The 15,077-nt window shown below is 35.9% G+C and overlaps 1 protein-coding gene across 1 annotated transcript in view; it reads left to right on the plus strand.

Annotated features, from left to right (window-relative positions):
- NRDE2 (NRDE-2, necessary for RNA interference, domain containing) overlaps positions 1-15,077 on the plus strand; it is a 185,180-nt gene that overhangs the window by 164,212 nt on the left and 5,891 nt on the right. Inside the window, exons 12-13 of the mRNA XM_053697566.1 lie at positions 4,721-4,859; positions 6,272-6,343. Coding sequence (XP_053553541.1) covers positions 4,721-4,859; positions 6,272-6,343 — 211 coding nt within the window. The remainder of the gene's footprint in view (positions 1-4,720; positions 4,860-6,271; positions 6,344-15,077) is intronic.

A 15,077-nucleotide genomic window follows, 5' to 3' on the forward strand; every position in this document is an offset into this window, starting at 1 on the left:
TAATTTAACTAAGTTAAATGAACAAAAACATTTGATAAACAGCATTATAAACCTAATAAAATAATCACACAACACAGACTTTACTTGTATTTTTTTGCATTACAGTTCTTTCTATGCATTCCAATCTGGACTGATTTATAGACAGGAAGATCTTGTTCCTTTGCAAGCTGCTCGATAGCTCAGGTCTAGTTACACAAATTAATTTCAGCTTGCTTGGCTTGCATATCTTTGCTGCAACGCAAGCGGACAGCTCCACCTACTGGCTATTTTAATCAATGCACTGCTTCTCAATGCTTTTCAATAGCAGTCACATGACTGAAAAAAAAGGTTGTTATTCTGAAACGGTGCAAATTGAACCGTTGTAAACCGAGGGCCACCGTATACTGTTTTTTATCACTTTACTAAACGACCAGAGGTAAATGTGTGTGGCCACCAGTCACCAATTAGCCCCCATTAGAGCATCGCTGCTTCTAAACCAACACAGGTATACATGGAGAACAAAGTAAATTTGATAATAAAAGTAAACTGAAAAGTCTCTTACAGGGACAGTATACACTATTTTCATATAACTATATGTAATAGACACCACTATAAAGAAGAATATGCACAGATACTGATATAAAAATCCAGTATAAAACCTTTTAAAAACTTTCTTAGAAGCTCCGAGTTTAGCTCTATTGATGAGGTCATTTTGGGACACCCACTGAAAGGGGCTGAGAGCAGACTCTCCCCTGCTTTTGAAAAGACCCATTATAGAAACAGAATCAATCTGAAGTCTGTATACATCAAAAACGTTGGGGCTTGGTTAAGAGTCTGAAAATCGGCACAATGTTTTTTAAAAATAAGCAAAATTATAAATTTTTACAAAAACGCTCCCTTTAACGTTGCATGTTGCATCATAACCATGATGTTTAATTTCGGCTTGCATGTCCCTATAATTATATATATAAAAGAAAAGAATGCACTCTCTGGATTTAAAAGTTTCAAAATAGCTTTACTGTGTGACGTTTCAAGGCTTTCACCCCTTCCTCAGAAAGCCTTGTAACGTCACACAGTAAAGCTATTTTGAAACTTTTAAATCCAGAGAGTGCAAATTGTGTGTGTGTGTGTGTGTGTGTGTATATATATATATATATATATATATATATATATATATATATATATATGTATGTATTTATATATGTATGTGTGTATATGTACTATAAATATATATATATTTTTATGTGTGTGTGTGTGTATATATATATATATATATATATATATATATATATATATATATATATATATATATATGTGTGTGTGTGTGTGTATGTATATATATATATATATATATATATATATATATATATACAGTATATATATGTGTATGTGTGTATATATATATATATACATACATACAGTTGTGCTCATAAGTTTACATACCCTGGCAGAATTTATGATTTCTTGGCCATTTTTCAGAGAATATGAATGATAACACAAAAACTTTTCTTTCACTCATGGTTAGTGTTTGGCTGAAGCCATTTATTATCAATCAACTGTGTTTACTCTTTTTAAATCATAATGACAACAGAAACTACCCAAATGACCATGATCAAAAGTTTACATACCCCAGTTCTTAATACCGTGTATTGCCCCCTTTAACATCAATGACAGCTTGAAGTCTTTTGTGGTATTTGTGGATGAGGCTCTTTATCTTCTCAGATGGTAAAGCTGCCCAATCTTCCTGGCAAAAATCCTCCAGTTCCTGTAAATTCTTGGACTGTCTTGCATGAACTGCACGTTTGAGATCTCCCCAGAGTGGCTCAATGATATTGAGGTCAGGAGACTGAGATGTCCACTCTAGAACCTTCACTTTTATTCTGCTGTAGCCAATGACAGGTCGACTTGGACTTGTGTTTAGGATCATTGTTATGCTGGAATGTCCAAGTACGTCCCATGCGCAGCTTCCGGGCTGATGAATGCAAATTTTCTTCCAGTATTTTTTGATAACATACTGCATTCATCTTGCCATCAATTCTGACCAAATTTCCTGTGCCTTTGTAGCTCACACATCCCCAAAACATCAGCGATCCACCTCCGTGTTTCACAGTAGGAATGGTGTACCTTTCATCATAGGCCTTGTTGACTCCTCTCCAAATGTAGCGTTTATGGTTGTGGCCAAAAAGCTCAATTTTGGTCTCATCAATCCAAATGACTTTGTGCCAGAAGGTTTGAGGTTTGTCTCTGTGCTGTTTGGCGTATTGTAAGCGGGATACTTTGTGGCATTTGCGTAGTAATGGCTTTCTTCTTGGGACTCGACCATGCAGCCCATCTTTCTTCAAGTGCCTCCTTGTGCATCTTGAAACAGCCACACCACATGTTTTCAGAGAGTCCTGTATTTCACCCGAAGGTATTTGTGGGGTTTTCTTTGCATCCCGAACAATTTTCCTGGCAGTTGTGGCTGAAATTTTAGTTGGTCTACCAGACCGTGGTTTGGTTTCAACAGAACCCCTCATTTTCCACTTCTTTATTAGAGTTTGAACACTGCTGATTGGCATTCCTTGGATATCTTTTTATATCCCTTTCCTGTTTTATACAGTTCAACTACCTTTTCCCGCAGATCCTTCGACAATTCTTTTGCTTTCCCCATGACTCAGAATCCAGAAACGTCAGTGCAGCACTGGATGAAAGATGCAAGGGTCTGTCAGGAGTCCAGAAACTCATTGACCTTTTATACACACCCACTAATTACAAGCAAACAGATCACAGGTGAGGATGGTTACCTTTAATAGCCATTCAAACCCCTTTGTGTCAACTTGTGTGCATGTTATCAGGCCAAAATCACCAGGGTATGTAAACTTTTGACCAGGGTCATTTGGGTAGTTTCTGTTGTCATTATGATTTAAAAAGAGTAAACACAGTTGATTGATAATAAATGGCTTCAGCCAAACACTAACCATGAGTGAAAGAAACGTTTTTGTGTTATCATTCATATTCTCTGAGAAATGGCCAAGAAATCATAAATTCTGCCAAGGTATGTAAACTTATAAGCACAACTGTGTATATATATATGTGTATATACAGTATTTTACAAAAGTGAGTACACCCCTCACGTTTTTGTAAATATTTTATTATATCTTTTCATGTGACAACACTGAAGAAATGACACTTTGCTACAATGTAAATTAGTGAGTGTACAGCCTGTATAACCGTGTAAATTTGCTGTCCCCTCAAAATAACTAAACACACAGCCATTAATGTCTAAACAACAAAAGTGAGTACACCCCTAAGTGGAAATGTCCAAATTGGGCCCAAAGTGTCAATATTTTGTGTGGCCAACATTATTTTCCAGCACTGCCTTAACCCTCTTGTGCATGGAGTTCACCAGAGCTTCACAAGGTTGCCATTGGAGTCCTCTTCCCCTCCTCCATGACGACATCACGGAGCTGGTGGATGTCAATAGGGTTTATGTCTGGAGACATGCTTGGCCAGTCCATCACCTTTACCCTCAGCTTCTTTAGCAAGGAAGTGGTCGTCTTGGAGGTATGTTTTGAGTCGTTATTATGTTGGAATACCGCCATGCGGCCCAGTCTCTGAACCTCTGCTTCAGTATGTCATAGTACATGTTGGCATTCATGGTTCCCTCAATGAACTGTAGCTCCCCAGTGCCGGCAGCACTTATGCAGGCCCAGACTATGACACTCCCACCACCATGCTTGATTGTAGGCAAGACACACACATGTCTTTGTACTCCTCACCTGGTTGCTGCCACACACGGTTGACACCATCTGAACCAAATAAGTTTATCTTGGTCTCATCGGACCACAGGACATGGTTCCAGTAATCCATGTCCTTAGTCTGCTTGTCTTCAGCAAACTGTTTGTGGGCTTTCTTGTGCATCATCTTTAGAAGAGGCTTCCTTCTGGGATGACAGCCATGCAGACCAATTTGATGTAGTGTGCGGCATATGGTCTGAGCACTGACAGACTGACCCCCCACCCCTTCAACCTCTGCAGCAATGCTAGCAGCACTCATACGTCTATTTCCCAAAGACAACCTCTGGATATGACACTGAGCATGTGCACTCAACCTCTTTGGTCGACCATGGCGAGGCCTGTTCTGAGTGGAACCTGTCCTGTGAAACCGCTGTATGGTCCTGCCCACCATGCTGCAGCTCAGTTACAGGGTCTTGGCAATCTTCTTATAGCCAAGGCCATCTTTATGTAGAGCAACAATTCTTTTTTTCCAGATCCTTAGAGAGTTCTTTGCCATGAGGTGCCATGTTGAACTTCCAGTGACCAGTATGAGAGAGTGTGAGAGTGATAACACCAAATTTAACACACCTGCTCCCCATTCACACCTGAGACTTTGTAACACTATCGAGTCACATGACACCGGGGAGGGAAAATGGCTAATTGGGCCCAATTTGGACATTTCCACTTAGGGGTGTACTCACTTTTGTTGCCAACGGTTTAGACATGAATGGCTGTGTGTTGAGTTATTTTGAGGGGACAGCAAATTTACACTGTTATACAGGCTGTACACTCACTACTTTACATTGCAGCAAAGTGTCATTTCTTGAGTGAAAAGATATAATAAAATATTTACAAAAATGTGAGGGGTGTACTCACTTTTGTGAGATACTGTGTGTATATATATATATAGTCCCACAGTCAATTTTTTTATTATAAACACTCCTCGTCATTTCCGATTACCAAAACCTTTTTCTTTTTTGTTACAGGCTGGATGTGGAAGAGGTACACACCATCATGCCTGAAACAGGCCTCTCAAACCGTATCAAGGCGTTGTTTGAACGCGCCCTTCGCACTGAATATGGCTCTAGCTGCGTCCTGCTCTGGCGTATGTACTTGCACTTTATGGTGAGAATTAGAATTCAGTGGGTTCTTTACTTTCTTTTGTGTCAAATGTGTATTTTGTTCTATTAAACATAAATATTTACCGTTTCATAAGTATTTAGTTTTTTATATAGTGCCAGAAGGATTTTTGTTCCGTTTCTAAAAGGAACCCGCAAAGCAGTGGAAATCCAATAAATCAATACAAACTAAAAATTGGGAAGCGTCTGCTACAAAATCTCAAATTGATTTTTCCATGTTTCTTTCTTTCTGAAACACCTAAATTAGGGGATAAATAAAGAGTGTTTTTTTTTTTTTTTTTTTTTTTGATAAATGGTTTATTATGAGGCTTTAACCATCTTGTTACCTGCATTTGAAAAACTCCCTGCACCATTTTAATATGAATTTAGTTTTCTGAACTAGAATGAGAACTAGTTGGTACTGCTCATTATGATTTCCTGTGAGCTGATGTGAAGAATACTAAAGCATAGGTTCTTTTTGAAATATTTCATATCTACTGAATCCTTATTACCAGAAAATGCTTTAAAAGGAGAGTTAAAGGTTACATTAATTTCTCCAGGAATGCACAAACACAGCTTTGAGGACAAGATTAAACACATATGTATATATCAGTCACCCTGTTCTGTCATTTTTTTTAATTTGTATTTACTGAATCTTCCAGCTATCAGTTTTCATCTACTGGGTTTTACCAAGTTTTAACCAGCATACCTACATGCATTAGTGGATTTGTGACTATATAAAAAGGGACAGAATGTTTTATTTATGTTGCTATAAATAATGTTCCATTAAGCATTTTACAAGAGCCTTTGGGTCTTTTACATGTGTATGTTTTACAGTATTAATAACACATTAAGCCAGATTATGAGTGGCGCGTTAACAGTTATGCGCAAACGATAAAAGGTTTATCGCTGCCGTTTGTGTGTATCAGGACATAAAGATATGAGATCTCAGGTGTTAGAAAAAAAAGGTAGGCAAATGGCTTTAACATAGAGATACCTACAGACATATAAATAAGTGCATTGGAGCCCTTTTGCAGTAATGTAGAGGTACAATCATATTTATGCAATATTCATATTTAATACAGTGTTATACTGTGTATTTACTGTAAATATTTCACATTCCAATGTTCTGCACATAGCAGAATATGTTCTAAGTATTTTTAAATAGATATTCCTATATATATATCCTTATATATCTATACCTATATATAAACATGTATAGATATAGGTATAGATATATATTTGTGCTCCACTTGTAATCTGGCCCTAAATGTTAGAGTTCATACCTGCAGTGTGAAATGACACAGAGCTCTTAGGTTTCGATACATAAAGAAAAGATCAGTAGAAACTAAAGATTTGAATGCACACATTTGTTATTTGATTTTTGAATTTACTTCACTGGTTATTGTTATATTTTAGGTATCGCTGGGGCATAAGGAACGCAGCAAAGGCCTATTCTTTAAAGCAATACAGAGCTGCCCATGGGCAAAGGTGAGGTGAATTATAGCAGAATGTTTTGTTTATGCCATCGCACCCTACAAGAAATAACATTTCTTACATTTTGACAAAAAAGCGCACCTACGTAGAATGGAGTAAAGGTTTAGGGTTCCGTGCCTGTGAGTTTTCATTTAGAACAGTAAAGTAGTTTTTAAATTTATTGAACACCTCATATATTTTTAGATCCCTGTGACGACAAAATGATTCTATTAATATAATAGAGGTGATAATAAAAAAACACAGTGAGAAACAAAAAGTCAGTGTAGAGAAATACCTATAATAAAGTGAACTGTTCAGCATTGTTATGGTAATGGCCAGAAGCTGGGTACAAGCCACAACGTTAAAAGGTAAGGAAATAAATAAACCTCCAAAATCCAAAAACTGTGAGGGATTGCGGAAATAGCATTAAAAAAACAAGTCCAAAAGTGTTCAAAGAAATAAAAACAGACAATTTATTTAAATGATCTAGTTTGCCTCTGGATCATTGCTCTGAAGCCTCAAGGCACCAACTCTGTTCCTTTGGGGTAGTGACTGCTTAGGAGCAGTAGATTAGTCTTTATTTAGTCTGCTATTCACTTCATCTCCAGAGCCTCCATGTTGGCACATGGCTAAAGACTCAGTCAGAGGATAGAGCTTTTAATAATAAGTTAATGAAAATCTCTGGGTTCCATTCTTACTAGAACAATAATAAGAAGCCTTATCCACCTCCTTCCTCTCATCACCAACTTTTCTCCCACCTCAGATCTTTCCAGAAATTCTTTCTGGTGCTTCTCTTAATAGAAGGGTGGCTGCCCCACTTACAGGGGGATAACGCTCTGTTCTGTTTCCTTCACCCAATTTTCTACCTAAAATTATCAGGATTGAAACTGGAACCCACATCACACGTTCTTGTTAAAGGGACAGTCAACACCAGAATTTTTGTTGTTTAAAAAGAAAGATAATCCCTTTATTACCCATTCCCCAGTTTTGCATATCCAACACAGTTATAATAATACACTTTTTACCTGTGTGATTAACTTGTATCTAAGCCTCTGCAGACTACCCCCTTATTTCAGTTCTTTTGACAGACATGGAGTTTAGCCAATCAGTGCTCACTCCTAGGTCACTTTACGTGCATGAGCTCAATGTTATCTATATGAAACATGTGAGCTAATGCCCTCTAGTGGTCAAAATGTATTCAGATTAGAGGCAGTCTTCAAGGTCTAAGAAATTAGCATATGAACATCCTAGGTTTAGCTTTCAACTAAGAATACCAAGAGAACAAAGCAAAATTGGTGATAAAAGTAAATTGGGAAGTTGTTTAAAATTGCATGCTCTATCTGAATCATGAAAGTGTTTTTTGGACTTGACTGTCCCTTTAATTAGGAAGACCTGTGGTGACTGGTATTATTCCAGCCTTTTCTTTGCAGCCAAAAAGAAGGCTGGTTTTGTTCTGTTCGGGCTCAGTTCCATTTTTGTAGACATGGAACCAAGTCTGTATTCTTGCAACTTAGAGGCTTAGATTCAAGGTGATCACAGAGGTAAAAAATGTATGAATATAACAGTGTTAGTTATGCAAAACTGGGCAATGGGTAATAAAGGAATTATCTATCTTTTTAAACAATAAAACGTTTGGAGTACACTGTCCCTTTAACCAATGTGCTGTACCTTTAAAGCCTTCAGTCAAGCCTTTAACTCAAATATTCTTGAAGCTGGAACTGCAGAAAGTAAAGTCTCATAAATCCAAGAAAGAAAAAAATACATAATTGAGCTAGGAAACAAACCTATTTTTTACTCTCCTCTCTCTTAACCTTTCTATTAGTTCAACTTTCAATCCTCAGCACAGGTGTGTCTCCAATATTGCAAGAGAGTTACCTAATTCACACATAAGTGCTAAGAGAGTAATTATGAGTGACCGGATTCTCCCCTTCACATTTAGGAACCAAAAAGCTATAATTTACAGACATTTGTGGCTACAAAATAATTTGTAGATTACTTTATATTGTAAGTTTGATTTGTGCTTTCCAAATCCATTGTGTCCAACTTTTCTGAATAAGGTAGCACACTAGGAGTGCCTTCAAAAAATAAATGCATAAATGTAAGAGCCATTCTTTAGCAAGATAAGAACCACATTTACATGTTTAGTGTGTGCACCATAGACTTATATTAGTGTCCTTGTTTACATTTTTAGTGAGTGCACTATAGACTTATATTAGTGTCCTTGTTTACATGTTTAGTGTGTGCACTATAGACTGTGTCCTTGTTTACATGTTTAGTGAGTGCAATATAGACTTATTAGTGTCCTTCTTTACATGTTTAGTGAGTGCACTATAGACATATTAGTGTCCTTGTTTACATGTTTAGTGAGTGCACTATAGACTTATATTAGTGTCCTTGTTTACATGTTTAGTGTGTGCTCTATAGACTGTGTCCTTGTTTACATGTTTAGTGAGTGCACCATAGACTTATATTAGTGTCCTTGTTAAATGTTTAGTGTGTGCACCATAGACTTATATTAGTGTCCTTGTTTACATGTTAGGTGAGTGCACTATAGACTTATATTAGTGTCCTTATTTACATGTTTATTGAGTGTACTATAGACTTATATTAGTGTCCTTGTTTACATGTTTAGTGAGTGCACTATAGTCTTATATTAGTGTCCTTGTTTACATGTTTAGTGAGTGCACTATAGACTTATATTAGTGTCCTTCTTTACATGTTTAGTGAGTGCACCATAGACTTATATTAGTGTTCTTGTTTACATGTTTAGTGAGTGCACCATAGACTTATATTAGTGTCCTTGTTTACATGTTTAGTGAGTGCACCATAGACTTATATTAGTCTCCTTGTTTGCATGTTTAGTTAGTGCACTATAGACTTATATTAGTGTCCTTCTTTACATGTTTAGTGTGTGCACTATAGACGTATATCACTATGTCCTTCTTTACATGTTTAGTGTGTGCACTAAAGACTTATATTAGTGTCCTTGTTTACATGTTTGGTGAGTGCACCATAGACTTATATTAGTGTCCTTGTTTACATGTTTACACACTTAGTGAGTGCACCATAGACTTATATTAGTGTCCTTGTTTACATGTTTAGTGAGTGCACGATAGGCTTATATTAGTGTCCTTGTTTACATGTTTAGTGAGTGCACTATAGGCTTATATTAGTTTCCTTGTTTACATGTTTAGTGAGTGCACTATAGACTTATATTAGTGTCCTTGTTTACATGTTTAGTGAGAGCACCATAGACTTATATTAGTCTCCTTGTTTACATGTTTAGTGTGTGCACCATAGACTTATATTAGTGTCCTTGTTTACATGTTTAGTGTTTGCACCATAGACGTATATTAGTGTCCTTGTTTACATGTTTAGTGTTTGCACCATAGACGTATATTAGTGTCCTTGTTTACATGTTTAGTGTGTGCACTATAGACTTATATTAACCCTTTCGTGACAGGGTTAAAGTGCCTACATCGGAACAACTGTTCCGATGTAGACAAATTGAAACTACGCGATCGTGCATACGATCGCGAGATTTCAATTATTGGATCGCATCTGGGGGGCGTCCCTACAATCCTAGGAACGCCCTCCAGACCGCGATTAAATCCCTGAAGCACAGAAGGCTTCAGGACAGCCGTTAGTTATGACGTTCCATTCCGTCATAACGGCTTTAAAGCCCAGTCTAATTATGACGGAATGGAACGGCATAACGGCTTTAAAAGGTTAATGTCCTTGTTTACATGTTTAGTGAGTGCACTATAGACTTATATTATTATCCTTGTTTACATGTTTAGTGAGGCTTATGTTAGTGTCCTTGTTTACATGTTTAGTGAGGGCACTATAGGCTTATATTAGTGTCCTTGTTTACATGTTTACATGCTTAGTGAGTGCACCATAGACTTATATTAGTGTCCTTGTTTACATGTTTAGTGAGTGCACTTTAGGCTTATGTTAGTGTCATTGTTTACATGTTTAGTGAGTGCACTGTAGACTTATATTAGTGTCCTTGTTTACATGTTTAGTGAGTGCACTATAGACTTATATTAGTCTCCTTGTTTACATGTTTTGTTAGTGCACTATAGGCTTATGTTAGTGTCCTTGTTTACATGTTTAGTGAGGGCATTATAGGCTTATTTTAGTGTCCTTGTTGACATGTTTACATGCTTAGTGAGTGCACCATAGACTTATATTAGTGTCCTTGTTTACATGTTTAGTGAGTGCACTATAGGCTTATGTTAGTGTCATTGTTTACATGTTTAGTGAGTGCACTGTATACTTATATTAGTGTCCTTGTTTAAATGTTTAGTGAGTGCACCATTGACTTATATTAGTGTCATTCTTTACATGTTTAGTGAGTGTACTATAGTCTTATATTAGTGTCCTTGTTTACATGTTTAGTGAGTGCACTATAGACTTATATTAGTGTCCTTCTTTACATGTTTAGTGAGTGCACCATAGACTTATATTAGTGTTCTTGTTTACATGTTTAGTGAGTGCACCATAGACTTATATTAGTGTCCTTGTTTACATGTTTAGTGAGTGCACCATAGACATATATAAGTCTCCTTGTTTGCATGTTTAGTTAGTGCACTATAGACTTATATTAGTGTCCTTCTTTACATGTTTAGTGTGTGCACTATATACTTATATCACTATGTCCTTTTTTACATGTTTAGTGTGTGCACTAAAGACTTATATTAGTGTCCTTGTTTACATGTTTAGTGAGTGCACTATAGACTTATATTAGTGTCCTTGTTTACATGTTTAGTAAGTGCACTATAGACTTATATTAGTATCCTTGTTTACATGTTTAGTGAGTGCACCATAGACTTATATTAGTGTCCTTGTTTACATGTTTAGTGTGTGCACTATAGGCTTATGTTAGTGTCCTTGTTTACATGTTTAGTGAGTGCACTATAGGCTTATATTAGTGTCCTTGTTTACATGTTTACATGCTTAGTGAGTGCACCATAGACTTATATTAGTGTCCTTGTTTACATGTTTAGTGAGTGCACTATAGGCTTATGTTAGTGTCCTTGTTTACATGTTTAGTGAGTGCACTATAGGCTTATATTAGTGTCCTTGTTTACATGTTTAGTGAGTGCACTATAGGCTTATATTAGTGTCCTTGTTTACATGTTTAGTGAGTGCACTATAGACTTATATTAGTGTCCTTGTTTACATGTTTAGTGAGTGCACCATAGACTTATATTGGTGTCCTTGTTTACATGTTAGGTGAGTGCACTATAGACTTATATTAGTGTCCTTGTTTACATGTTTAGTGAGTGCACCATAGACTTATATTAGTGTCCTTGTTTACATGTTAGGTGAGTGCACTATAGACTTGTATTAGTGTCCTTGTTTACATGTTTAGTTAATGCACTATAGACTTATATTAGTCTCCTTGTTTACATGTTTAGTTAGTGCACTATAGACTTATATTACTGTCCCTCTTTACATGTTTAGTGTGTGCACTATAGACTTATATTACTGTGTCCTTGTTTACATGTTTAGTGTGTGCACCATAGACTTATATTAGTGTCCTTGTTTACATATTTAGTGAGTGCACTATAGACTTATATTAGTGTCCTTGTTTACATGTTTAGTGAGTTCACTATATAGACTTATATTATTATCCTTGTTTACATGTTTAGTGAGTGACCCATAGACTTATATTAGTGTCCTTGTTTACATGTTTAGCGAGGGCACTATAGGCTTATATTAGTGTCCTTGTTTACATGTTTAGTGAGTGCACTATAGGCTTATGTTAGTGTCCTTGTTTACATGTTTAGTGAGGGCACTATAGGCTAATATTAGTGTCCTTGTTTACATGTTTAATGAGTGCACTATAGGCTTATATTAGTGTCCTTGTTTACATGTTTAGTGAGTGCACTATAGACTTATATTAGTGTCCTTGTTTACATGTTTAGTGAATGCACTATAGGCTTATATTAGTGTCCTTGTTTACATGTTTAGTTAATGCACTATAGACTTATATTAGTGTCCTTGTTTACATGTTTAGTGAGTGCACCATATACTTATATTAGTGTCCTTGTTTACATGTTTAGTTAGTGCACTATAGACTTATATTAGTGTCCTTGTTTACATGTTTAGTGAGTGCACCATATACTTATATTAGTGTTCTTGTTTACATGTTTAGTGAGTGCACCATAGACTTATATTAGTGTCCTTGTTTACATGTTTAGTGAGTGCACCATAGACATATATAAGTCTCCTTGTTTGCATGTTTAGTTAGTGCACTATAGACTTATATTAGTGTCCTTCTTTACATGTTTAGTGTGTGCACTATATACTTATATCACTATGTCCTTTTTTACATGTTTAGTGTGTGCACTAAAGACTTATATTAGTGTCCTTGTTTACATGTTTAGTGAGTGCACTATAGACTTATATTAGTGTCCTTGTTTACATGTTTAGTAAGTGCACTATAGACTTATATTAGTATCCTTGTTTACATGTTTAGTGAGTGCACCATAGACTTATATTAGTGTCCTTGTTTACATGTTTAGTGTGTGCACTATAGGCTTATGTTAGTGTCCTTGTTTACATGTTTAGTGAGTGCACTATAGGCTTATATTAGTGTCCTTGTTTACATGTTTACATGCTTAGTGAGTGCACCATAGACTTATATTAGTGTCCTTGTTTACATGTTTAGTGAGTGCACTATAGGCTTATGTTAGTGTCCTTGTTTACATGTTTAGTGAGTGCACTATAGGCTTATATTAGTGTCCTTGTTTACATGTTTAGTGAGTGCACTATAGGCTTATATTAGTGTCCTTGTTTACATGTTTAGTGAGTGCACTATAGACTTATATTAGTGTCCTTGTTTACATGTTTAGTGAGTGCACCATAGACTTATATTGGTGTCCTTGTTTACATGTTAGGTGAGTGCACTATAGACTTATATTAGTGTCCTTGTTTACATGTTTAGTGAGTGCACCATAGACTTATATTAGTGTCCTTGTTTACATGTTAGGTGAGTGCACTATAGACTTGTATTAGTGTCCTTGTTTACATGTTTAGTTAATGCACTATAGACTTATATTAGTCTCCTTGTTTACATGTTTAGTTAGTGCACTATAGACTTATATTACTGTCCCTCTTTACATGTTTAGTGTGTGCACTATAGACTTATATTACTGTGTCCTTGTTTACATGTTTAGTGTGTGCACCATAGACTTATATTAGTGTCCTTGTTTACATATTTAGTGAGTGCACTATAGACTTATATTAGTGTCCTTGTTTACATGTTTAGTGAGTTCACTATATAGACTTATATTATTATCCTTGTTTACATGTTTAGTGAGTGACCCATAGACTTATATTAGTGTCCTTGTTTACATGTTTAGCGAGGGCACTATAGGCTAATATTAGTGTCCTTGTTTACATGTTTAATGAGTGCACTATAGGCTTATATTAGTGTCCTTGTTTACATGTTTAGTGAGTGCACTATAGACTTATATTAGTGTCCTTGTTTACATGTTTAGTGAATGCACTATAGGCTTATATTAGTGTCCTTGTTTACATGTTTAGTTAATGCACTATAGACTTATATTAGTGTCCTTGTTTACATGTTTAGTGAGTGCACCATATACTTATATTAGTGTCCTTGTTTACATGTTTAGTTAGTGCACTATAGACTTATATTAGTGTCCTTGTTTACATGTTTAGTGAGTGCACCATATACTTATATTAGTGTCCTTGTTTACATGTTTAGTTAGTGCACTATAGACTTATATTAGTGTCCTTGTTTACATGTTTAGTTAATGCACCATAGACTTATATTAGTGTCCTTGTTTACATGTTTAGTGAGTGCACCATAGACTTATATTAGTGTCCTTGCTTACATGTTTAGTGAGTGCACTATAGACTTATATTAGTGTCCTTGTTTACATGTTTAGTAAGTGCACCATAGACTTATATTTGTGTCATTGTTTACATGTTTAGTGAGTGCACCATAGACTTATATTAGTGTCCTTGTTTTCATGTTTAGTGAGTGCACCATAGACTTATATTAGTGTCCTTGTTTACATGTTTAGTGAGTGCACCATAGACTTATATTAGTGTCCTTGTTTACATGTTTAGTGAGTGCACTATAGACTTATATTAGTCTCCTTGTTTACATGTTTAGTGAGTGCACTATAGACTTATATTATTATCCTTGTTTACATGTTTAGTGAGGCTTATGTTAGTGTCCTTGTTTACATGTTTAGTGAGGGCACTATAGGCTTATATTAGTGTCCTTGTTTACATGTTTACATGCTTAGTGAGTGCACCATAGACTTATATTAGTGTCCTTGTTTACATGTTTAGTGAGTGCACTATAGTCTTATATTAGTGTCCTTGTTTACATGTTTAGTGAGTGCACTATAGACTTATATTAGTGTCCTTCTTTACATGTTTAGTGAGTGCACCATAGACTTATATTAGTGTCCTTGTTTACATGTTTAGTGAGTGCACCATAGACTTATATTAGTCTCCTTGTTTGCATGTTTAGTTAGTGCACTATAGACTTATATTAGTGTCCTTCTTTACATGTTTAGTGTGTGCACTATAGACGTATATCACTATGTCCTTCTTTACATGTTTAGTGTGTGCACTAAAGACTTATATTAGTGTCCTTGTTTACATGTTTGGTGAGTGCACCATAGACTTATATTAGTGTCCTTGTTTACATGTTTACACACTTAGTGAGTGCACCATAGACTTATATTAGTGTCCT

Source organism: Bombina bombina, chromosome 1, assembly GCF_027579735.1.
Source record: "Bombina bombina isolate aBomBom1 chromosome 1, aBomBom1.pri, whole genome shotgun sequence".
In the NCBI taxonomy this organism is placed as follows: Eukaryota; Metazoa; Chordata; class Amphibia; order Anura; family Bombinatoridae; genus Bombina; species Bombina bombina.